Raw genomic sequence first — 23,782 nt, forward strand, 5'->3', positions numbered from 1 at the left:
GTGTTGAAGCAATGATTCTTTAACATCAATTTCGTTGGACTGGTTATGTTGTGCGGATGCCTGATGATCATCTTCCAAAGCAACTACTGTACAGTGGTGCCTCGCTAGACGAATTTAATTCGTTCCAGGACTCAATTTGTCCTAAGAAAAATTCATCTAGCGAGTCCCGGTTTCCCATAGGAATGCATTGAAACTTAATCAATGCATTCCTATGGGCTCCGGGGGACTGGCGGTGGGGAAGGCAGGCAGGCAGGCGCTCTCTTGCCTGCCTGCCTTCCCCACCGCCTGTCACACGAAGATCGGCGGGAGCTGCTTGCCGGGGCTTGTCAAGCCCGGCAAGCAGCTCCCGTCGATCTTCAGTTCCAGGGGACAGAGCCAAAGATCGGCGGGAGCTGCTTGCCCCGCAAGCAGGGGGTTGACAAGCCCCGCAAGCAACGCCTGCCGATCTTCGTGTGACGGGTGGGGTGGGGGAAAGGTGGAGGAACGATCCGTTCCTCTGCCTTTCCCCTACCCTGCCCGACAGAGCCGGGATTGGATGAGGGTCTTCCCGCGCTAGTGTTCCGCTGGTCTCTGCCGGTTGCCCCTCACTGCTCACGGCAACCGGCAGAGACCAGCAGAACACAAAGGTGAACCAGCTGCAGCGCGGAAAGAAGGCAAAGGAAGATCAGCTGAGAGGCGCTGGCAGCTCATCTTCCTTTGCCTTCTTTCCACGCTACAGCTGGTTCCCCTTTCGCTAGAGGAATGCCCTGTAGGTTTTGTGATTGGAGGTTTTTATGGCCACACTTTGCAAGATGAAGCGGCGGCCATAGAAAACCTCGTCGTCTTGCGAGGCAACCTCCGATTGCAAAATCTCTTTGTTAAGCGAACAATTCGTCTAAGAGGGCATTCGCCTAGGGAGGCACCACTGTACTCTATTCTGAACTTAAAAATGGAAAGCGTAATGCTGTTGGTCAACAAAAGAGGTTTAAAGACTGTCTCAAGGCAAATCTTTAAAAATGTAGTATAAACACTGACAACTGGAAAACACCGGCCTGTGAACGCTCCAGTTGGAGAACAGCATTTACCAAAGGTGTCATGGGCTTTGAAGACACTCGAACTCAGGACGCAAGGGAGAAATGTGCTAAGAGGAAGGCACGCTTGGCAAACCCTTACCATGATCAACTCCCACCCGGAAACCAATGCCCCCCCTGTGGAAGGACATATGGATCCAGAATTGGCCTCCCCAGTCTCCTGCCCCTCACTGCCACAGGTGCCCTCCTCTTCCTGCTGCTACTCTGACATTGCACCCCCACTCTGTTGCCACGTGTGTTGTTGTTGTTTAGTCGTTTAGTCGTGTCCGACTCTTCGTGACCCCATGGACCAGAGCACGCCAGGCACTCCTGTCTTGCACTGCCTCCCGCAGTTTGGTCAAACTCATGTTGGTAGCTTCGAGAACACTGTCCAACCATCTTGTCCTCTGTCGTCCCCTTCTCCTAGTGCCCTCAATCTTTCCCAACATCAGGGTCTTTTCCAAGGATTCTTCTCTTCTCATGAGGTGGCCAAAGTATTGGAGCCTCAGCTTCACGATCTGTCCTTCCAGGGAGCACTCAGGGCTGATTTCCTTAAGAATGGATAGGTTTGATCTTCTTGCAGTCCATGGGACTCTCAAGAGTCTCCTCCAGCACCATAATTCAAAAGCATCAATTCTTCGGCGATCAGCCTTCTTTATGGTCCAACTCTCACTTCCATACATCACTACTGGGAAAACCATAGCTTTAACTATACGGACCTTTGTCGGCAAGGTGATGTCTCTGCTTTTTAAGATGCTGTCTAGGTTTGTCATTGCTTTTCTCCCAAGAAGCAGGCGTCTTTTAATTTCGTGACTGCTGTCACCATCTGCAGTGATCAAGGAGCCCAAGAAAGTAAAATCTCTCACTGCCTCCATTTCTTCCCCTTCTATTTGCCAGGAGGTGATGGGACCAGTGGCCATGATCTTGGTTTTTTTGATGTTGAGCTTCAGACCATATTTTGCGCTCTCCTCTTTCACCCTCATTAAAAGGTTCTTTAATTCCTCCTCGCTTTCTGCCATCAAGGTTGTGTCATCTGCATATCTGAGGTTGTTGATATTTCTTCCGGCAATCTTAATTCCGGCTTGGGATTCATCTAGTCCAGCCTTTCGCATGATGAATTCTGCATATAAGTTAAATAAGCAGGGAGACAATATACAACCTTGTCGTACTCCTTTCCCAATTTTGAACCAATCAGTTGTTCCATATCCAGTTCTAACTGTAGCTTCTTGTCCCACATAGAGATTTCTCAGGAGACAGATGAGGTGATCAGGCACTCCCATTTCTTTAAGAACTTGCCATAGTTTGCTGTGGTCGACACAGTCAAAGGCTTTTGCATAGTCAATGAAGCAAAAGTAGACGTTTTTCTGGAACTCTCTAGCTTTCTCCATAATCCAGCGCATGTTTGCTATTTGGTCTCTGGTTCCTCTGCCCTTTCGAAATCCAGCTTGCACTTCTGGGAGTTCTCGGTCCACATACTGCCTAAGCCTGCCTTGTAGAATTTTAAGCATAACCTTGCTAGCGTGTGAAATGAGCGCAATTGTGCGGTAGTTGCAGCATTCTTTGGCACTGCCCTTCTTTGGAATTGGGATGTAGACTGATCTTCTCCAATCCTCTGGCCATTGCTGAGTTTTCCAAACTTGCTGGCATATTGGGTGTAGCACCTTAACAGCATCATCTTTTAAAATTTTAAACAGTTCAGCTGGAATATCATCACTTCCACTGGCCTTGTTATTAGCAATGCTTTCTAAGGCCCATTTGACTTCACTCTCCAAGATGTCTGGCTCAAGGTCAGCAACCACACTACCTGAGGTGTACGAGATCTCCATATCTTTCTGGTATAATTCCTCTGTGTATTCTTGCCACCTCTTCTTGATGTCTTCTGCTTCTGTTAGGTCCTTACCACTTTTGTCCTTGATTATGGTAATCTTTGTACGAAATGTTCCTTTCATATCTCCAATTTTCTTGAACAGATCTCTGGTTTTCCCCATTCTATTGTTTTCCTCTATTTCTTTGCATTGCTCATTTAAGAAGACCCTCTTGTCTCTCCTTGCTGTTTTTTGGAAATCTGCATTCAGTTTCCTGTATCTTTCCCTATCTCCCTTGCATTTTGCTTGCCTCCTCTCCTCCGCTATTTGTAAGGCCTCGTTGGACAGCCATTTTGCTTTCTTGCATTTCCTTTTCCTTGGGATGGTTTTCATTGCTGCCTCCTGTATAATGTTACGAGCCTCCATCCATAGTTCTTCAGGCACTCTGTCCACCAAATCTAAATCCTTAAACCTGTTCCTCACTTCCACTGTGTATTCATAAGGGATTTGATTCAGATTGTATCTTACTGGCCCAGTGGTTTTTCCTACTTTCTTCAGTTTAAGCTGGAATTTTGCTATAAGAAGCTGATGATCTGAGTTACAGTCAGCTCCAGGTCTTGTTTTTGCTGACTGTATAGAGCTTCTCCATCTTTGGCTGCAGAGAATATAATCAATCTGATTTTGATGCTGTCCATTTGGTGATATCCATGTGTAGAGTCGTCTCTTGTGTTGTTGGAATAGAGTGTTTGTGATGACCAGCTTGTTCTCTTGACAGAACTCTATTAGCCTTTGCCCTGCTTCATTTTGAACTCCAAGGCCAAACTTGCCAGTTGTTCCTTTTATCTCTTGATTCCCTACTTTAGCATTCCAGTCCCCTGTAATGAGAAGAACATCCTTCTTTGGTGTCATTTCTAGAAGGTGTTGTAGGTCTTCATAGAATTGGTCAATTTCACTTTCTTCAGCACCGGTAGTTGGTGCATAAACTTGGATTACTGTGATGTTAAAAGGTCTGCCTTGGATTCGTATCGAGATCATTCTGTCATTTTTGAGATTGCATCCCATTACAGCTTTTGCCACTCTTTTGTTGACTATGAGGGCCACTCCATTTCTGCTACAGGATTCTTGCCCACAGTAGTAGATATGATAGTCATCCGAACTGAATTCGCCCATTCCCTTCCATTTTAGTTCACTGATGCCCAGGATGTCGATATTTATTCTTGTCATCTCATTTTTGACCACATCCAGCTTACCTCTATTCATGGTTCTTACATTCCAGGTTCCTATGCAATATTTTTCTTTACAGCATCGGACTTTCCTTTCGCTTCCAGGCATATCCGCAACTGAGCGTCCTTTCGGCTTTGGCCCAGCCGCTTCATCAGCTCTGAATCTACTTGTACTTGTCCTCCGCTCTTCCTCAGTAGCATGTTGGACGCCTTCCGACCTGAGGGGCTCATCTTCCAGCGTCATAACTTTTATATGCCTGTTGTCTTTGTCCATGGAGTTTTCTTGGCAGGGATACTGGAGTGGCTTGCCAGTTCCTTCTCCAGGTGGATCACGTTTAGTCAAAACTCTCCACTATGACCTGTCCATCTTGGGTGGCCCTGCATGGCATAGCTCATAGCTTCTCTGAGTTATTCAAGCCCCTTCGCCACGACAAGGCATTGATCCATGAAGGGGTTCAAGCCACGTGTGTAAGAAAGGTTCAAGCCACGTGTGTAAGAAAGGTTCAAGCCACGTGTGTAAGAAAGGTTCAAGCCACGTGTGTAAGAAAGGTTAAAGCGCAGAAAATGAGAGGAAAGAAAATAGAAAACCAAGAGAGAAGAACGAGGAAGTCAGGTTCGGAAGAACAAGTACATATGTTTGGAATTGATAAGAGGAGGATAAAAGTTAAGAGATGTAAATAAAAAATGATACTCTGTAATTTATGTGAAATATTTTTATTTGTAACGAGTTTAATTGAATGACAAATACAATAAAAATGAAATAAATAAAAAAAACAGATGGCTAAAGATAGCTATCTTTGGCCATCTCACCCCTTGCTTTTTCCTGTAATACCAATTGCAGTCGTTAACAGTCGTCAACAGGTTTACCACACCTATCAGTCTATCACCCATTCCCACCACCTTTCTGAGTAATACCCCTCCCCACCCTCACTATATATAAGGGTCTGGTGACTTCTGTTTCAGTGTATCTGAAGAAGTGTGCATGCACACGAAAGCTCATACCTGTCAGCATAGGGTCAACAAGTGAACACTCAGAGCTGACTGATTTGGACGGTGGCCCAGAATTGGGGAATGCAGAGGGGGAGCAGAGTGAACAGTTTAGAGAGATATCAGGAAACAGCTCTCCCGAAGCTCTTAATAATCCACTCGGCGTGAAGCAGAGACGGAGGGCTGGATTACAATAAAGGGGGAGGCTGACGTCACTTAATAGAAGGAAGAAGGTGTGGTTCCCACAGAGGGATAAAGGGAGGTGGAACAACGCTGAGGACTCAGATGAGTCTTCAGACTAGTCGTAAGTCAGTGAGAGCCGTGGCTTGAGACTGTAGCTTGTTGTATTTTGTTACGGTAAATAAAACTTCTCTTCAACGTTGAAACGTGTGGGCGTCTGGAGGTCGAGACTTAACAATACCAAGGACAAACTTAGTTGGTCTCTAAGGATGCAGGTGGTGCTGTGGGTTAAACCACTGAGCCTAGGGCTTGCCAATCAGAAGGTTGGTGGTTCGAATCCCTGCGACGGGGTGAGCTCCTGTTGCTCAGTGCCAGGTCCTGTCAACCTAGCAGTTCGAAAGCACGTCAAAGTGCAAGTAGATAAATAGGAACCGCTACAGCGGGAAGGTAAACATTGTTTCCATGTGCTGCTCTGGTTTGCCAGAAGCAGCTTTTTTTAAAAAAAAAATTATTGATTTTAGTATAAACAAAACAAAACAAAAACACACAATATATATTCCGTCCTTCTGCCCTCCCTCCCCCCACAAGTCCACTTCTGGCACCAGTGAGACCCGTAGGCGTTGAGAGTCAAAGGCGGTCCATTTTAAAGCTGAGTTTGTCCTCCATCCCCCCCTCCACCCTTACCACCACCCTTCACTCCACCCCTGCTAGATTCGCCGATGACCTAGTTCGCCGATGACCTAGTTTCACTGATGACCTAGTACTGACTCTTCAAGAACCAGAGACAAGTGTAATTAAAGCTTTGGAAGTGATTCAGGAGTTCGGCCAGCTAGCAGGATTAAAGTTAAATAAAATAAAGGCTAAAGTCTTAAGTAAAAATTTGTCGGGAGAGGAAATCAATAAACTCCAGAATAATACAGGGTTGACATTTGTGAAGAAGGTGAGGTACCTGGGAGTGAATATGACTGCAAAGAATATTAATTTATTTAAAAACAATTATGATAAATTATGGAAAGAGATAAAATATGATTTAGAAGGTTGGTCAAATCTGAAATTGTCTATTATGGGCCGCATTTCTGTTATAAAAATTAATGTATTGCCAAAGATGTTATTTTTATTTCAAGCATTACCTATTGTAGACAATGTTAATTGTTTTAAAGAATGGCAAAAGGTATTATCAAGGTTCATATGGCAAGGAAAAAAGCCAAGAATTAAATATAAACTCTTAACAGATGCCAAAGAAAGAGGAGGCTTTTCCCTGCCAGACTTGAAGTTGTATTTTGAAGCAGCAGCCTTTTGCTGGTTAAGGGAGTGGTTTGCATTAGATAATGATGATGTATTAGATTTGGAAGGACACGACAATGTGTTTGGATGGCATGCATATTTATGGTATGACAAAGTTAAGGTCCATAAAGGTTTTAAAAATCATATTATAAGAAAATCGTTGTATAATGTATGGAATAGATATAAAGACTTATTAGAGCCGAAAACACCCAGGTGGATCTCACCGGCAGAAGCTAAGATGCAGAAAAGATTGAATATGTCAACAAAATGGTTGAAATACAGTGATATTTTGGTGGAAGAAGGAGATCAGATTAAGTTAAAACCGTACAAGGTGTTGAAGAGTAAGATAAATGATTGGTTTCAATACCACCAAATTAATGAAATGTATAAAACGGACAAAAAAGTTGGTTTTCAAATGAAAAAGTCTAAATTGGAAACAGATTTGTTAGATTCAAAGAGTAAGAATTTATCAAAAATGTATAATTTATTGTTGGAATGGCATACGAAAGACGAGCAAACAAAGTGTGTGATGTTAAAATGGGCTAATGATGTAGGACACAACATCATGGTGGAAGACTGGGAAAGGTTATGGAAACAGAATATGAAATTTACCGCATGTACAGTGTTAAAAGAAAATTTAATGAAAATGATGTATAGATGGTATCTGACTCCGGAAAAGTTAGCAAAGATTTACCATAAACATGATAATAAATGTTGGAAATGTAAAAAGCAAGAAAGAACTTTCTTCCACATGTGGTGGACTTCCACAAGTGAGAGACTTCTGGGAAAAGATTTATAATGAACTGAAAAAAGTGTTGAAAACACCTTTGCTAAAAAACCAGAGGCCTTCTTACTTGGGATAACGGGAGAGGATATACCTAGGAAGGATGTTACTTTCTTTTTGTATGCCACAACAGCGGCAAGAATTCTACTTGCAAAGAACTGGAAGAATGAAGAAATACCAACAGTGGACGAATGGAAGAAGAAATTGATAGACTACATGGAACTGTCTGAGTTGACTGGGAGACTCCGAGATCGAAGTGAAGAAGAAGTGGAAGAAGACTGGAAGAAATTTAAAATTTATTTAAAGTAGAAATTAGTGGAAGTGAGGGAGATAAAATAGAGGTTGTAGATAAGACAATGGTGTAAAATAAATAACGTTAGAAATTGATGATAAATTAATAAAGATGAAAGATTTGGATAGAATATAATAGTTTAAGATGTAAAAGAGATAGAAATAAGATAATAGTAAAGTAATAACTAGAAAGTATATAAGACTTAGAGTTTACTACAGAGGATATGTAAAGAATTGCAGAAGGAGAGGAATGAGGAAGTAGTCAATAGATTCGCAATGAGGGTTATAAGTTAGAATTTTTTGTCTTTATATTTTTCTTTTTTGTACTTTTTGTACTGTTGTATTTTTTGTGATTTGTATTTTCTTTTTCTGTTTTCTATTTTTCAAATGTCTTTAAAATCCTAATAAATATATTATTTAAAAAAATAGATTTCCTTTTATTTGTCTATATATTCTTTATTCTTTGCATTCTATACTCTCTATTTCTTCACTTCCATTTGGATTTCAATTTTAACTCTATCTATTCACTTTGTATAATACTACACATTTTAATCTAGACATATCAGCGTATTTTTTCCCTGAGCAGTGTTTAACATGTATTCCTCAAAGCATTTCCACTCCTCTTTCAACTTTTGAATAGATTGGTTCCTTATTATCGCAGTTAATTTTGCCATTTAAAAAGCAAAAACCCCTCGCTGTGCCTCCAAGTGCGTGTTAGGGGAAATGATGAACGACTGCGTAATGCTGCCAGGCGTTTATTAATGCAGCCGCCGGGAGAGGCTTTGGGCTTGGGCTTTGGAGGTAGAAGGGCCGTTTTGGCGGCAGTGGTTGATGATGTAACAATTTGGCCCCGCCCTTGGAGATCTGCCTTTCTATTGGATGCTGCTGGAGTCTTCAGAGCTTCTGCTGGTGATGTCTATTTTGCGCACCACTTTTTGTGTTTAATCATTATTTTAGGTATGAAACACAACTCCAAACAAAAGATCAGCAATATCATCATCTGAGGGCAGGACAAATTGTTATAATATGTTATTCAATAAAAGAGATTTATGTTTTTTAATAGCTAAGGTAGGATACTGAGCTCAAAGAATCTTCCAAAATGAATTTACGTAATGTTTCAGGGGGAAATTCCAGATAATATTGCAGGGGTGTGAATTTTGATAATAGGGGTAAAATGAGTCACGAACGTTCTTCACTATAGAGTTCACAAAATGGGCAAAAGTGCTCATTGATTGGTACACGCAAGAATTACTCGGCTACGAGTGATCGCTAAAGAAGAAGACAACCATAGAGCATCCATAAAGCATCCATGACAGATGGCCATCCAATCTCTGTTTAAACGCCTTACGTTTTGACCATAGGAGCAGTTATACAGTGGAATGGACTCCTTTGGAAGGTGGTGGACTCTCCTTCCATGGAGGTTTTACAGCAGAGGTTGGAAGGCTTTAGTTGTGATTCCTAAATTGCAGGGGGTTGGACTAGATGACACTAGAAGTCACTTACAACACCACAATCAAATGATTCTCCCCAATATGAGTTCTTTGATGGCAAGTGAGACTTTGCTTTGAGGTGAAACACTTTCCACATTCCACGCACTGATAGGGTTTCTCCCCTGTATGAATTCTTTGATGGGAAGTGAGATTGGAGCTATCAGTGAAGCTCTTTCCACATTCCACGCACTGATAGGGTTTCTCTCCTGTATGAATTCTTTGATGGGAATTTAGGGAGGAGCTCCTACTGAAGCTCTTTCCACATTCCACACACTGATAGGGTTTCTCCTTTGTATGAAATCTTTGATGAGAAGTGAGAGTGGCGCTCTGACTGAAGCTCTTTCCACATTCCAAACACTGATAGGGTTTCTCCCCTGTGTGAATTCTTTCATGGGAAGTGAGACTGTGGCTCTGACTGAAGCTCCTTCCACATTCCATGCACTGATAGTGTTTATCCCCTGTGTGAATTCTCTGATGCTTAGTGAGATGGGAGCTCGTACTGAAGCTCTTTCCACATTCCACGCACTGATAGGGTTTCTCCCCTGTATGAATTCTTTGGTGGGAATTTAGGGAGGAGCTCCTACTGAAGCTCTTTCCACATTCCACACACTGATAGGGTTTCTCCCTTGTATGAATTCTTTGATGAGAAGTGAGAGTGTCGCTCTGACTGAAGCTCTTTCCACATTCCACACAATGATAGGGTTTCTCCCCTGTGTGAATTCTTTCATGGGAAGTGAGGTTGGCCTTTCGAATGAAGCTCTTTCCACATTCCATACACTGATAGGGTTTCTCCCCTGTATGAATTATTTGATGGGAAGTGAGATTCCGGCTGTCACTGAAGCTCTTTCCACATTCCACACACTGAAAGGGTTTCTCCCCTTTGTGAATTCTTTGATGGGTATCGAGATGGGAGCCTGTTCTGAAGCTCTTTCCACATTCCACACACTGATAGGGTTTCTCCCCTGTATGAATCCTTTGATGGGTAGTGAGATTGGAGCTTGTACTGAAACTCTTTCCACATTCCACACACTGATACAGTTTCTCCCCTGTGTGAATTATTTGATGCAAAATGAGATCTGAACTCATCCTGAAGCTTTCCCCACATTCCACACACTGATACGGTTTCTCTGCATGAATTCTTTGATGACAAGTGAGATGAGCTCTCTTACTGAAACGTTCTCCACAATCGTGGCATTTAAATGGTTTTTCCGCACTGTGAATTCTCTGATGCCGACAGAATTCTTTCTTTGTAGTAAAGCTCTTCCCACATTCTAAGCAGTGATATGGTTTCTCCCCTGTATGAATTATTTGATGGGAGCTGAGATTTTCCTTCTGTGTGAATCTCTTCTCACAATTTTGGCTTCTCCCCACTGTGACATTTCTGTTTGGAAGTGAGATTTTCCTTCTGACAGAAGTTCTTCCCACATTCCAAGCACCGATAGTATTTCTTCAAAATGGGATTTATTTGAGAGGAATTGGAACGGGAGCTTTGACTGAAGCTCTTTCCACGCTCCAAATATATATGTGGCTTCTCCACGGCAGGAATTTTGTCGTGGTCATCCATGTTCTTGACTTCCAAATCATCACTATCTGCAATGAAGAGAGAAAAGGACTGGAACGTCAGGAAAAATACAGCCACCAATTATTGAATAATGCTAATTAATGCATGCGGTAGCAGAAGAACTGAAGGAAATTAGATGTGAGTTCATTGCCTTTATTGACAGACATTGACAGATTTATGGGAACCTGAGATTCGAAAAGCCTAGCTCTTCCTTGGGATGGATTTTGTTTGGCCCCATCATAGAATCCCCTTTATTTCCAGTGTCAGTCGTCTCTTTGGTCAACCCAAGACTGAGAGGAGCAAAAATAAAAACAGAAATACTGACAAAAGCTACTTCAACTTCCCTAACAACTCCAAAGCTGACATTTAAAATGGCCAGGGCACTTCAGACCAGCCTGATAATTGTTTGAAAAAGCATAACTGTAGGAAGATCATTCAGGGAGAAGAAAGTTGACAGTCCTCCATTCAAGGTGAGCTGTGGGGGTCTTGGAAGTTCCATCACAATCTGGGAAGTACATAGAGATCCGTTTTGAATTTCCAGGCAGATAGGACAATCCCACAGGGAGCCTTACCAAGAGAGGCCACGATCCCACGATTCTCCTCCATGACGTCCTTATGCAGAGCTCTCTGGTCAGGATCCAGCAACGCCCACTCCTGCTCCGTGAAATGAACAGCGACATCTTCAAAGCACACTGGACCCTGAAAGAAAAAGGGAAAGGTCCTCCTCTGAGACAGCAGAAATATGATCTGCTACACAATGCTCTATTGTTTCCTTCCTCTTAATTGCTGTGTTGTTTTAATGTGATTCTTTTCCTTCCCACTTTAATTATGGAAGTTCCTTTTTATGAAGGAATTCTTTTATTAGGCATTCAATTCCCCCCCCCCACTCTCCCCATGCGCTGTTCTGGGGAGGGAACTTCAAGGGGAGGAGAGAATCTCTGTCTTGTGATTCCTGATGTCAGATTTATGTCCATTTATCCTTTGGCCTCCTCTGACCAAACTACGGGAGGCAGTGCAAGACAGGAGTGCCTGGCGTGCTATGGTCCATGGGGTCACGAAGAGTCGGACACGACTAAACGACTAAACAACAACAATCCTTTGGCGTCAGGGTTGGCCTGTTTGTCCAATATAGAGAGCTGAAGGGCACCATTGGCATTTGATGGCATACACAATGTTAGAGAATGAGCAATTAAATAGTCCTGAGATGGTATGTTGGATGTTGTTGGGGCCAGTGATGGTGTTGCCCGGGTGTATGTGGCAGCAAAGTTGGCATCTGGGTTTATTGCAGGCTCTGGTACCAGTGTCCATGTTAAGTCTGGTGGTTGTATTATTGTGGGTGAGGAGTTGTTTAAGATTGGGGTGGCTGTCTGTAGGCAATGAAAGGTCTTCCTCCCAGGGAAGGAAGTTCCACAGTTCAAGAAGGATATTGACAAGCTGGAACGTGTCCAGAAGAGGGCAACCAAAATGGTCAAAGGCCTGGAAACAATGCCTTATGAGGAACGGCTTAGGGAGCTGGGTATGTTTAGCCTGGAGAAGAGAAGGTTAAGGGGTGATATGATAGCCATGTTCAAATATATAAAATGATGTCATATAGAGGAGGGAGAAAGGTTGTTTTCTGCTGCTCCAGAAAAGCGGACACGGCGCAATGGATTCAAACTACAAGAAAGAAGATTCCACCTAAACATTAGGAAGAACTTCCTGACAGTAAGAGCTGTTCGGCAGTGGAATTTGCTGCCAAGGTTTGTGGTGGAGTCTCCTTCTTTGGAGGTCTTTAAGCAGAGGCTTGATAGGCATATGTCAGGAATGCTTTGGTGGTGTTTCCTGCTTGGCAGGGGGTTGGACTGGATGGCCCTTGTGGTCTCTTCCAACTCTCTGATTCTATGACTTGATGACAGTGCTACCATGCTGGGCATGTCTGCGTTAACCCTTGAGTGCCTCCAATTCAGAAAGTGGTAGGGTGTCTTTTGAAAGTTCACCCCCACTCCACACATCTCTAAATAAAACTGGTTTGGCAGGGGTGCCAATTCGAATAAAATATGGGGAAGCACATAAGCCGTGCCCCACAAAATCAGTCACATGACATGGCCCACCCCCCATTTGAATTGGAATTCCCCTCAACTTGTGGGGGGAGTGGGCTTAAGGGACCCAGGCTCCTAGGAAGGTTACAGTTAGAGTTTGGGTTTGGGTTGTAAGGGTTGCATGGTTAGAGATTAGTTTTAGGGAAAGGGTTAAGGGTTAAGGATTGGGTTTGTGGTTTAGAGGTAGGATTAGGGATTAGGGTTAGGGAAAATTAGGGGAAATGTCCCAAGCAGAGAGTTTTCCGCACCTTCAGGCCTTAGGGCACTGGCAGGTGTACAGTGCAGGGCAGTGGGGTATGTGACTTCCGTCACCATGGACCCATTGAGTTGGCTTTTTCTCCCACCCCCCCACCCCTGCCAGATCCAGGAGGGAGCGGATGAAAGGCAGCCCTTCTCCCTCTCTCCCCCCCCCATTGGTGGGTAGTGCTGGAGGGGGGAACCACTCAGGAGAAGACACGAGTGGGAGAGAGAGCGTGCGGGTGCTACTTCGCTCATGGTTGGGGTGTGTGAGGGGGCACTTGGTGGGTCTCTTCAGCGTGGCCAAAAGAAGGTTTGACCCACTGAAAGAGGCGGTTATTAAACTGCTTTTTTAAAAACCATCTTTACATGCAGCCAATATGGCCAACTATCGCCCAGTCTCAAATCTTCCATTTTTGGGCAAGGTGATTGAGCGGGTGGTTGCTGAACAACTCCAGGCACGCCTGGAAGAAGCGGACCATTTGGATCCCTTCCAGTCGGGGTTCAGGCCTCATCATGGGACTGAAACTGCCTTGGTCGCACTGGTTGATGATCTCTGGCAGGCTAGGGACGAAGGTGAGAGCTGCTTCCTAGTCCTGCTGGATCTCTCAGCGGCTTTTGACACCATCGACCATAACATCCTTCTGGACCGTCTAGAGGGGTTGGGAGCTGGGGGCACTGTCATACAGTGGTTCCGCTCCTTCCTCCTGGGCCGTGTTCAGAAAGTGGTGGTGGGGGATGAGTGTTCAGACCCCTGGGCTCTCACTTGTGGGGTGCCTCAGGGCTCTGTCCTCTCCCCCATGCTTTTTAACATCTACATGCAGCCGCTGGGAGTTTGGGCTGGGTGTTCATCAGTATGCGGGTGATACCCAGCTCTACCTCTCTTTTAAATCAGAACCAGTGAAGGCGGTGAAGGTCCTGTGTGAATGTCTGGAGGCGGTTGGAGGATGGATGGCGGCTAACGGATTGAAGTTGAAGTACTGTTTGTGGGGGACAGAGGGCAGGTAGGTGTGGGGGACTCCCTGGTCCTGAATGGGGTAACTGTGCCCCTGAAGGACCAGGTGCGCAGCCTGGGAGTCATTTTGGACTCACAGCTGTCCATGGAGGCGCAGGTCAATTCTGTGTCCAGGGCAGCTGTCTACCAGCTCCATCTGGTACGCAGGATGAGACCTTCCCTGCCCACGGACTGTCTCACCACAGTGGTGCATGCTCTGGTTATCTCCCACTTGGACTACTGCCATGCGCTTTACGTGGGGCTACCTTTGAAGGTGACCCGGAAACTGCAATGACAGTAATCCAGAATGCGGCAGCTAGACTGGTGACTGGGAGCAGCCACTGAGACCACATAACACCGGTCCTGAAAGACCTACATTGGCTCCCAGTACGTTTCCGAGCACAATTCAAAGTGTTGGTGCTGACCTTTAAAGCCCTAAACGGCCTCGGTCCAGTATAGGGAAGTTTTTAAAGACTGATGTTTTAATGTATTTTTTATGTTTGGTTATAAGCCGCCCAGAGTGCCTGGGGAAACCCAGCCAGATAGGTGGGGTATATATTATTATTTTTATTATTATTAATTTACTTATTTTGAACTTCGCTTGGTACCTCCTTGGTAGCCAGTGTGATTATTTCAGCAGGGCTAGAACTCAGGACCCGCAGGAGAAAGGTCTCCCTTGGGAGGTGGTGGACTCTCCTTCCTTGGAGGTTTCTAAGCACAGACCGCACGGCCATCTGCCATGGATGCTTTAGCTGAGATTCCTGCATTGCAGGGGGTTGGACTAGATGACCCCAGGATCAGGGCTGGAGCTAGCGGGTGGCGAGGAAGGCCCCCGCCAGGAGCTTATTGACTTTGAAACATGTCCATTAACTCAATCAATCAATCAATCGTGTATGTGTGGAGAGGGGGCGTGGCCCCGAAGAGAAGCTGCTCTGGCCGAGCACAAGCCCCCCCCCTCTGGGATGCCCAACGAGGAGGGAGGCGGTTGCGCATGCGCCACACTCCTCCCGAGTTGCTCCCCTGTTTGGTCACTTCCCCCCACTTTCTGCAGTTCAGCAACGGAGGCCGATTAGGGAGACCCCTCGCTGGCCGGGATCAGGTCAGGTTCTGCAAAGGGAGAGGAGAGGGCTGAGCCGGGTGGACTCGGCTTTGCAAGGGTTAAAGGGAAGCGAGCTGCCTTCCTAGAGCGGACAGGAATCGGGGGGGGGTCCGGGTCCTCCAGAGCCAAGGCCCCTCCCTCCCCCTCCCCCCTCCCTCCCCCCTCCCTCCCCAGTCCTCCTTTCCTGCTTTGGTGTCTCTCCTGCAAGGGCTGCATCGCTGTCCCTTCACTCCTGGGATGGTCGGGTGAGTCTCCTCTCCCCCCCCCCCCAGAGGGTGCAGTGGGGAGACGGGGGGGGTGTCCCAGGGCTGAGGCAGGGGAGGATGCCTAGGGGGCCTGATTTGCTCATGCAGTGGGGGGGGGCAAGTCAGGGAGGAGAGGGTCCTGCCAAGGAGGGGGGGCGAGGTCTGCAAGGCTCTCCTTCCTGGAGATCAGAGGATCCCAAACTCCCCCCAAATCTCCCTTCTTCAAACAAAGGAGTCCCTAGGACTTTAACTCTGTGTGACATCGCTCAGCGTCATTGCACAACAGAGGGAACATGTGCAAATGGTTTTCCAAGGCTGGACAGGAGGAGGACTAGCCCCCCCCCAATTAAAATACCCACTAGGAGGAGGGAGGGAGGAAATGTGGGAGAGAAAGGCCAGGAATGAAGAGAGGGGTCCCAGCCCATAGTCTGGCTGCTGCATTGCGGACCAGTTTCCCCGTCGTCTCCAAGGGCAGCTCCACACGGAGGCCACTGCAGCAATCCCCTCGCACCCAGAGCATGGCATCCCAGGACCACATCCTCTCTGTCCCAAAGGGATTCTTGCTGGGAAACCAACCAAGCTGGAAATGGGCGCTGCTACTCACCGATCCTCCAGGGACCTTGGTATGGCTGTGTGTAATAATAATAATAATAACTTACTCGCCTAAATTTCAAGGCAGATGTCATAATTTCCTGCTTGGCAGGGGGCTTGAGTGGATGGCCCTTGTGGTCTCTTCCAACTCTATGATTTTATGTCTTTGGCCCCGCCCACTTGGCCTTCTGACCAAAGAAAAAGGGACCCCACCCGAGGAGTCTGCCTTGAGAGCAGCTGAGAGTCCAAGTGCAAGAAAAGGAGACAGAAACAGGGGAGAAATGTGCTCTGAAGTGGGGGTGGGGGAGAGCAACTCCTGAGGACCCCCAAGTGAGGACCCCCACTAGAGCCATTTTTCACAATATACAAATGACTCCCTTGTCAGTCAGTTCTGACTTCATGCACTGACTGGAAGGCTGGAGAGACCAGGCTGATTCATCTTACAGAAATAAATTCTGTTGCCTCCACATCTTGTATTGCAATCTTCCTTCTAGGAGGGCTAGAGGCTGCTTTCTTCTTCTTCTTCTTCTTCTTCTTCTTCTTCTTCTTCTTCTTCTTCTTCTTCTTCTTCTTCTTCTTCTTCTTCTTCTTCTTCTTCGTCTCCTCCTCCTCCTCCTCCTCCCCCCCCCTTCTCCTTCAGAAGATCTCATGGTGTGGGCTGTTGTGCCATCCAGTCCTGGTTTGTAGCAAGACTCATCCATGCTTGCTAACGGAACCTTTTTCCTCTCCTGACCTACAAATTCTCTAACAAAACTGTTGTGACGTGGGGTTTGTGATTTCAGCTCTCTTGACAAAACATGCTGGAGACAGTTCTCTAGTAACAGCTCTTTATTAAAGTGAACAAGACTGAAGACTGAGGAGAGGAAAGCTACATTAATAGGGACAGGGGACTAGCTAGGAAGGGATACATTTTGGAGGGAACAATATCACGCAATCACAGTGCTGCCTTTTGGAGGAAACCAATAAGACAGAGGATCCAAATACAGCAGCTTAAATGAACCAATAGTAGCTGTACCCTCTGGGACCAAAAGGCAGTTACTTTATCCTAATGCAAATACAGACAATAATAATACAGATATAAAATCCTTTGACTCAATACACAACACCCCTCCCCCCCTAGTGAGCACAGCAGACGTAATCCCTCAGGTACTGTGGGGTCCTACAACTTCTACCTGATCTCCTGACAACAGGTGTTGCAGGTTCTGGATTGGGTGTTACCTGTGGTGGAGGGGCTGCTATAGGGGTTTCATCAGGAACAGATGGAGTCCCAGACATCTCAGGGTCCCCGACCTGTACCTCGTCATCATGAGGACTAGCAGACCCTGGTTCATTTGCTGAAGCCCCTGGTGACTGCACCTCTGGACCATTTTCACTCTGGTCTCGCAGCTGTGCGTCATTAGCCAGGGATGAATTATCTGACTCCTCCCTGCTGAGCGCCCGGCGCCTCAGCTGATCTATATGTCTCTTCCAAACTTGCCCATTTTCCAAGGTCACATAATAGGACACAGGTCCACTAGCCCGGGTGATCACACCAGCCACCCACCGCGGACCTCGTGAATAGTTCCTCACCCAGACCAGATCTTCAGGGGCGAGATACCTTGTTGTGTCAGTCTCAGCCTGGGGGGTTGCTCTTGAATTACGGTTTGGCATTTTATCTGGGTGGACATAATCCAGCACCGTTACCAGTCTTCTACCTAAGAGCAGCTCGGCTGGCGACTTGCCCGTCGCAGTACACGGCGTCGCATGCTGCAAAAATAACATTCGCGCAATGCGAGCCGACCAGTTACCCTCCATTAAGCGCGCAATGGATTCTTTGGCTGTTCTTACCATGCGCTCAGCCTGCCCATTGGAGGATGGGTGAAAGGGCGCGGATGTGACCCCTCTTATGAAGTTATCAGCCAAGAATGCCCTGAATTCTTGGGATACAAAAGCTGCCCCATTATCTGATACAATGGTCTCAGGTAACCCGTGGGTAGCAAACAGCTGCCTCAACACCTTGATTACGGCAGCTGATGCCATGCTAGGGACCATCGCCACTTCTAACCATGTGGAATATGCATCAACGATAACCAAAAAGACCTTCCCTTGGAATGGCCCCGCAAAATCTATGTGCAGCCGGCTCCAGGGAGTCCTGGACTGCTCCCACCAGTGGACTGGTGCTCTGGCCACTTCTGGCCGCACCTCTTGGCATGCCTTGCATGTTCGTACCCATTGTTCTATGTTCTGGTCCATTCCAGGCCACCACACATAACATCGGGCTAGCGACTTCATCCTGACCATTCCCGGGTGTCCCATGTGAAGCGTCTCAAGAACCCTGTTTCTCAGTGGTGCTGGGATGATCACCCTATCTCCCCATAGGAGACAACCCTTATGCATGGACAATTCGTGCTGCCTTGTCGCATAAGGCCTGAATTTTTCTTCATGCGGACCACCTGGCCACCCCCTCCCCACCCAAGTGAGCACACGGGAGAGAACAGCATCTTTCCTCGTTTTCTCAGCTATATCCGTAGCTGTTACAGGAGCCCCCGGAAGTGTTTCTAGCATCATAATGTGCTCCGCCGGAGCAGGATCCTCATTGCTCCCGCCAGGAAGGGGCAAGCGACTCAGCGCATCAGCATGGCACAATTGTTTCCCCGGCACATGGGTCAAGGTGTACTGGAACCCATTCAGGAATATTGACCAACGCAACATTCTGGGGGAGAGAATTTGTGGCGTTTGTTTGTTTGGGTTGAACAACCCTAACAGTGGTTTGTGGTCCGTTTCAATGGAGAATTGGCGACCGTACAAATAATCATAGAACCTTTTGATTCCGGACACAATAGCCAGTGCCTCTTTATCAATTTGAGCATAGTTGCGCTCCGTGGGCGACAACGTACGGGAATAGAAAGAGATGGGCTTTTCCGACCCATCCGGTTCCCTATGACTCAGCACAGCCCCCAGACTGTATTGAGAGGCATCACATGCCAGGACCAGCGGCTTTGACTCATCATAATGAGCAAGGACGCTCCTGCTACTCAGCATTCCTCGCAAGGAGTCAAAAGCCTTCTGCTGCTCCCGCCCCCATCGCCACACATTCTTTAACTGCAATAGTCTATGTAATGGTTCAGCTACCGAAGCTTTCTGGGGTAAGAACGAATGATAAAAGTTAATAAGTCCCAGGAATGACTGCAACTCCGTCTTGTTCTGTGGTCGTGGTGCCTCGATGATGGCCTTAATCTTAGCATCTGTGGGGTGGATGCCTGATGCATCAATTTTAAACCCCAAGAAATCCACCGTTGGCACCCCAAAACTGCATTTTTCCTTTTTCAGTTGCAACCCCACCTCCTTGAACTTGAGCAACACTGCACGGACACGCGCAACCAGTTCCTGTGGGTCTTTTCCAGCAATCAAAACGTCATCAAAAAATGGCAAGACCCCCGGCAGACCTCTTAACAGGCGTTCCATGAGCCCTTGAAAAATCCCTGGGGCCACACAAACTCCGAACTGTAATCTGTTAACTCTGAACGCCCCTTTATGTGTGACAATAGTCTGTGCTTCCGCTGATTGTGGGGTTACTGGCAGCTGTTGGTAAGCTTGTGCCAGGTCAATTTTGGCGAACACCTTGCCCCCAGCCAGTTTAGCCAACAGATGTGATACGACTGGAATGGGGTATGAGTTTCCCCTGAGTGCCTTATTGATAGTACATTTGTAATCTGCACATATCCTGACTTCCCCATTTGCTTTAAGGGGCGTGACGATTGGAGTCTCCCACTTAGCAGAGTCCACGGGTGAGAGAACTCCCTGCTTGACCAATTTATCCAGCTCTGCCTCGATCTTGGGTTGCAGTGCAAATGGCACTCGCCTTGGTTTGAGTCGGATTGGAGCCACCCCGGGGTCCAACTCGAAGTCAACTGGGGGCCCTTTATAACAACCCAGTTTTCCATTAAAGAGACCAGCAAATTCCTTGCATAATACCTCGCTCATCTCAGGGCAGGTTTGGATTGAATTAAGCCCTGAGATACTCAGTCCCAGGGCAGGGAACCAGTCAGTGCCCAGGAGACTGGGGCGACTGCCCTTCGCAATCACCAGTTTGAGTACAGCCTGTTTGTCCCGGAACTGTACTCTCACGGCACACATTCCCATAACATGGATGCGGCCTGCTGAGTACGACTGCAAGGTTGCCGGAAAGGGCTCCAGAGGGGGCAACTTACCCCTGGGGAAGAATGTCTTCGCGGTCTGGTCTGACACGATGGTGAATGCAGATCCGGAGTCCACCTCCATGTCGCACTGCTGACCCTCAATCTTCACCTTGACGTGTGCCTTGCCTTGCGCTGGAAACTGCACGGCCCTCCCATTGATCTCCGTTACGTAGTGGCAGTCCTTTAGAAAACGAGTTGCTGTGGGCGGTCTGCGATGCTCCAGTCTAGGTGCTCCTGTCGCTCCCGACGCCGCTGATCTACAGACCCTGGCGATGTGACCCGTCTTTCCGCACGTCCGACAGATAGCATCCCTGAAACGACAACTCTTCCTTTCATGGTTTCCGCCACAACCTGGGCAACTGCCTCGGCGATCTCTGTGCACTGTGCAGGCCTGACGCACCGACTCAACCCCACGGACTGGGCTCTGGCTTGGAGTAGCCTCTAGCTCGTCCATGGCATGCGCAACTTCTATCTGTGGCTTAGTGGCCTTGCGACTGGCATCAAGCTCCTCTCTTTCATAATTCTCCGTGGCGGTGGCCTCCTTCAAGGCTGAAGCAAGGGTAACCTCTTCTTTAGCCACGATGCGTCTTCTGGCTTTCTTGCTGCTCAGACCCCCAATAAACCGATCCAGGAGAGTCTCTTCCAGATTTTGGAAGCCGCAGTGCTGAGCGAGCTTCCGGAGTTCAGCCAGAAATGTGGATACAGACTCCCCAGCACGCTGCTGCCTCTTATGGAACTCCATCCGCCGGGCCATCTTGGTCTCAGTAGGCGCCAAGTGGCTTGTTAGGCAGGCAAGAATATCTTGGAGAGATGTCTCACTCAGCTTAGCTGGAGCAAGTAATGCCTTGGCTAGCTTGAAGGTCTCGGGCCCACAGTAGCTCAGGAATGTGGCCCTTCTTTTGCTGGCATCGGTGATCCCTTGAGCCACTGCGAAGAACTCGAAGCGTTCGACGTAGTCTTCCCAGGTGTGGGGCTCTGATGGCTGGAAGGGCTCCAATACCCTTGGACTCTCCATTGTCCTAGCGGGCAGGGTCGTCTTCTCAGCTGGCCAGTGAGTCTTGTTCTCAGCTGCAATCCGGACTCTGAGGCAGGGTTGTGTTTAACCGCTCCTCAGCATTCCGGATCCCATCCTCGTCGCCAGTTGTTGTGACGTGGGGTTTGTGATTTCAGCTCTCTTGACAAAACATGCTGGAGACAGTTCTCTAGTAACAGCTCTTTATTAAAGTGAACAAGACTGAAGACTGAGGAGAGGAAAGCTACATTTATAGGGACAGGGGACTAGCTAGGAAGGGATACATTTTGGAGGGAACAATATCACGCAATCACAGTGCTGCCTTTTGGAGGAAACCAATAAGACAGAGGATCCAAATACAGCAGCTTAAATGAACCAATAGTAGCTGTACCCTCTGGGACCAAAAGGCAGTTACTTTATCCTAATGCAAATACAGACAATAATAATACAGATATAAAATCCTTTGACTCAATACACAACAAAAACAATGTATTTGCTTTCTAGGATTTGCTAGAGCTTCTAATTAAGACAGAAGACAAAAGGCTTCCTTCCGATCTCTCAGAGGCTTCATGAGACCACAGATGGATGATCAACACTCAGCTGGCCCTGAAGCAGGAAGAGGCCATGACATCCAAACTGGGAGCAGTGGGGCATTCTGGGAAAACTCTGTGCAGAAGATCCTGGGTGAGGAGGACGCCCTCCGCTCAGAGGGGCAGAGACAGCAGTTGAGGCAGTTCTGCTGCCAGGAGGCCAAAGGACCCCGAGAGGTTTGCAGCCGACTCTACCACTTTTGCCACCAGTGGCTGAAGCCAGAAAGGCACACGAAAGCTGAGATGCTGGACCTGGTGATCTTGGAGCAGTTCCTGGCTGTCCTTCCCCCGGAGATGGAGAGCTGGGTGAAGGAATGCGGAGCGGAGACCAGTTCCCAGGCGGTGGCCCTGGCTGAAGGTTTCCTCCTGAGTCAGGCAGAGGAGAGAAAGAAGGCAGAGAGAAAGCAGGTGAGAGAGACTTTCCCCTGGATACTCACAAGGCCTCCAAACAGGACAGAGAACATCCAAAAATGCTCCCCCCCCGATGGCCCATTTTTTTCCTGGAAGGCATCCATGGAATGAGATCTACCACTCCTAAACTTTTTGTATTCCTCATTCTCTTTCTAATATTTCTCCCCGTTCTCTGTTTTCAATCCTTGTTTCTTTTTCAGGGAAAGGATCTCTTTGCAGCAATGGACCTGGATTCCTGTGAGGCAGAGAGGCCTCCGTTGGACACCAGAGGGAGGCAGCTGGGTAAGGAGGAAGGTGGTTTTTCTCCATTTGGTCACATTCTGTTGGTGTTCCAACGCATCTCTGGGTTCTTTTCATCTTCTTTTTTTGGGGAGGACTGTTGGGAACAAGGATACAGAGGAGGGGAGATGTATTTCTGCACAACTAACATGTGAAATGGGCACAAACGTCCAAATGCTCTCAGCACTTAAGGCTTTCTCAAAGGCCCATCGGTGGTTAGAGATGCCCAGTCTTACTGTGAGAGAAGCAGGCACTCCTGGCATCCTGCTTACCTTTTTTCTTTTGCAGGTGACAGAATGAAGCCAGCAAGACCTCCTTATTCACCTTTTCATGGGGGCAGAAGGGAAACAGCGGCTGTGGAACCAGATCAGGTCAGGGGAAGCTGCCTTGTGGGGACAGAGGCCGAGGGATGGAGCAATGTCATGGACTGGTTGGGCACAGAGGAATGGTGGGAGGAAGCAGCCGGGGAACCGGGAAGGGAAGATGGCTCAGAGCCCAGGGAGTGGAGGTGGAACAAGGATGAGTGGTCAGAGGGAGAAGAGGGAGAAGGTGTGGGGTAACAGGGCTTAGTGAGCTGGGAGACTCTGTGGCAGAATGCCGCCCAGAATCAGAGGCAGAAGAGGAAGGAGGTGAGAGGGAGGAGGGAGGTGGAGAGGCAGAGGTGAGTCAGGAGAAGGAGGAGCCACCGGTGGCTCCCTCTCCTTCTGCCAGAAGCCACCCTCCTTGTTTGTCTCTCAGAGCCAGGAGATGTCTGACAATGGAGGAGCAAAGGCAGGCTGCACTCTGGCGCACTGTTGGATCACTTTCAAGAAACCCCAGAGAGGAGGGGACTTGGAAAGCTCTGGGGAGCTGGGGGCCTTCACTCTTGTCAGCCGATTTTGTGGAGGAAGACACTCAGGGAATGAGCTGCTGTTCTTTTTAGGTCTGAAACTCAGCCAAGTCTGAGAATATCATGTTCTTGCTAAGAAAGAGTTAACTCCAGCTGTGAACTGTGGGATTTCCTGCCCATGTAACTGTCATGCCAGACTTCTGAATGTTTCCAGTAGGATTCATTTGTAGTTACTGCTTTATTTCTACATTGGCCATGGACTGCTAAAATAGGCTTTCTAAGCTTTGGAGAAAACATAACTAACAGTGGCCGGGATTCACCTAACCAGCCCCATCAGCTGCACAAAGGGAACTGCCCCCCCACTCCTCCCCTTGAAGTTCCCTCCCCAGAACAGCGCATGGGGAGAGTGGGGGGGGGGGAATTGAATGCCTAATAAAAGAATTCCTTCGTCAAAAGAAACTTCCATAATTAAAGTGGGAAGGAAAAGAATCACATTAAAACAACACAGCCATTAAGAGGAAGGAAACAACAGAGCATTGCGTAGCAGATCATATTTCTGCTGTCTCAGAGGAGGACATTTCCCTT

The 23,782-nt window shown here is 47.4% G+C and overlaps 4 protein-coding genes across 4 annotated transcripts in view; 2 read left to right on the forward strand and 2 right to left on the reverse strand.

The window, feature by feature from the left end:
• LOC148686099 (uncharacterized) overlaps positions 1-23,782 on the forward strand; it is a 580,325-nt gene that overhangs the window by 340,720 nt on the left and 215,823 nt on the right. The window lies entirely within an intron of this gene.
• LOC132592076 (uncharacterized) overlaps positions 9,088-23,782 on the reverse strand; it is an 80,990-nt gene continuing 66,295 nt past the window's right edge. The window contains exon 10 of the mRNA XM_088668974.1: positions 9,088-10,143. Within this exon, the coding sequence (XP_088525100.1) occupies positions 9,103-10,143 (1,041 nt within the window). The 3' untranslated portion in view covers positions 9,088-9,102. The remainder of the gene's footprint in view (positions 10,144-23,782) is intronic.
• The window catches only part of LOC118085605 (zinc finger and SCAN domain-containing protein 31), a 43,191-nt gene continuing 30,640 nt past the window's right edge, over positions 11,232-23,782 (reverse strand). Inside the window, exon 5 of the mRNA XM_088668968.1 lies at positions 11,232-11,353. The gene's annotated coding sequence lies outside the window, so the exon portion shown is untranslated. The remainder of the gene's footprint in view (positions 11,354-23,782) is intronic.
• Positions 14,989-23,782, forward strand: part of LOC118078417 (uncharacterized) — a 295,133-nt gene continuing 286,339 nt past the window's right edge. The window contains exons 1-4 of the mRNA XM_088668903.1: positions 14,989-15,307; positions 21,593-22,086; positions 22,290-22,371; positions 22,657-22,739. Coding sequence (XP_088525029.1) covers positions 21,658-22,086; positions 22,290-22,371; positions 22,657-22,739 — 594 coding nt within the window. The 5' untranslated portion in view covers positions 14,989-15,307; positions 21,593-21,657. The remainder of the gene's footprint in view (positions 15,308-21,592; positions 22,087-22,289; positions 22,372-22,656; positions 22,740-23,782) is intronic.

This window comes from Zootoca vivipara, chromosome 4 (assembly GCF_965207765.1).
Source record: "Zootoca vivipara chromosome 4, rZooViv2.hap1.1, whole genome shotgun sequence".
NCBI classification, from domain to species: domain Eukaryota; kingdom Metazoa; phylum Chordata; class Lepidosauria; order Squamata; family Lacertidae; genus Zootoca; species Zootoca vivipara.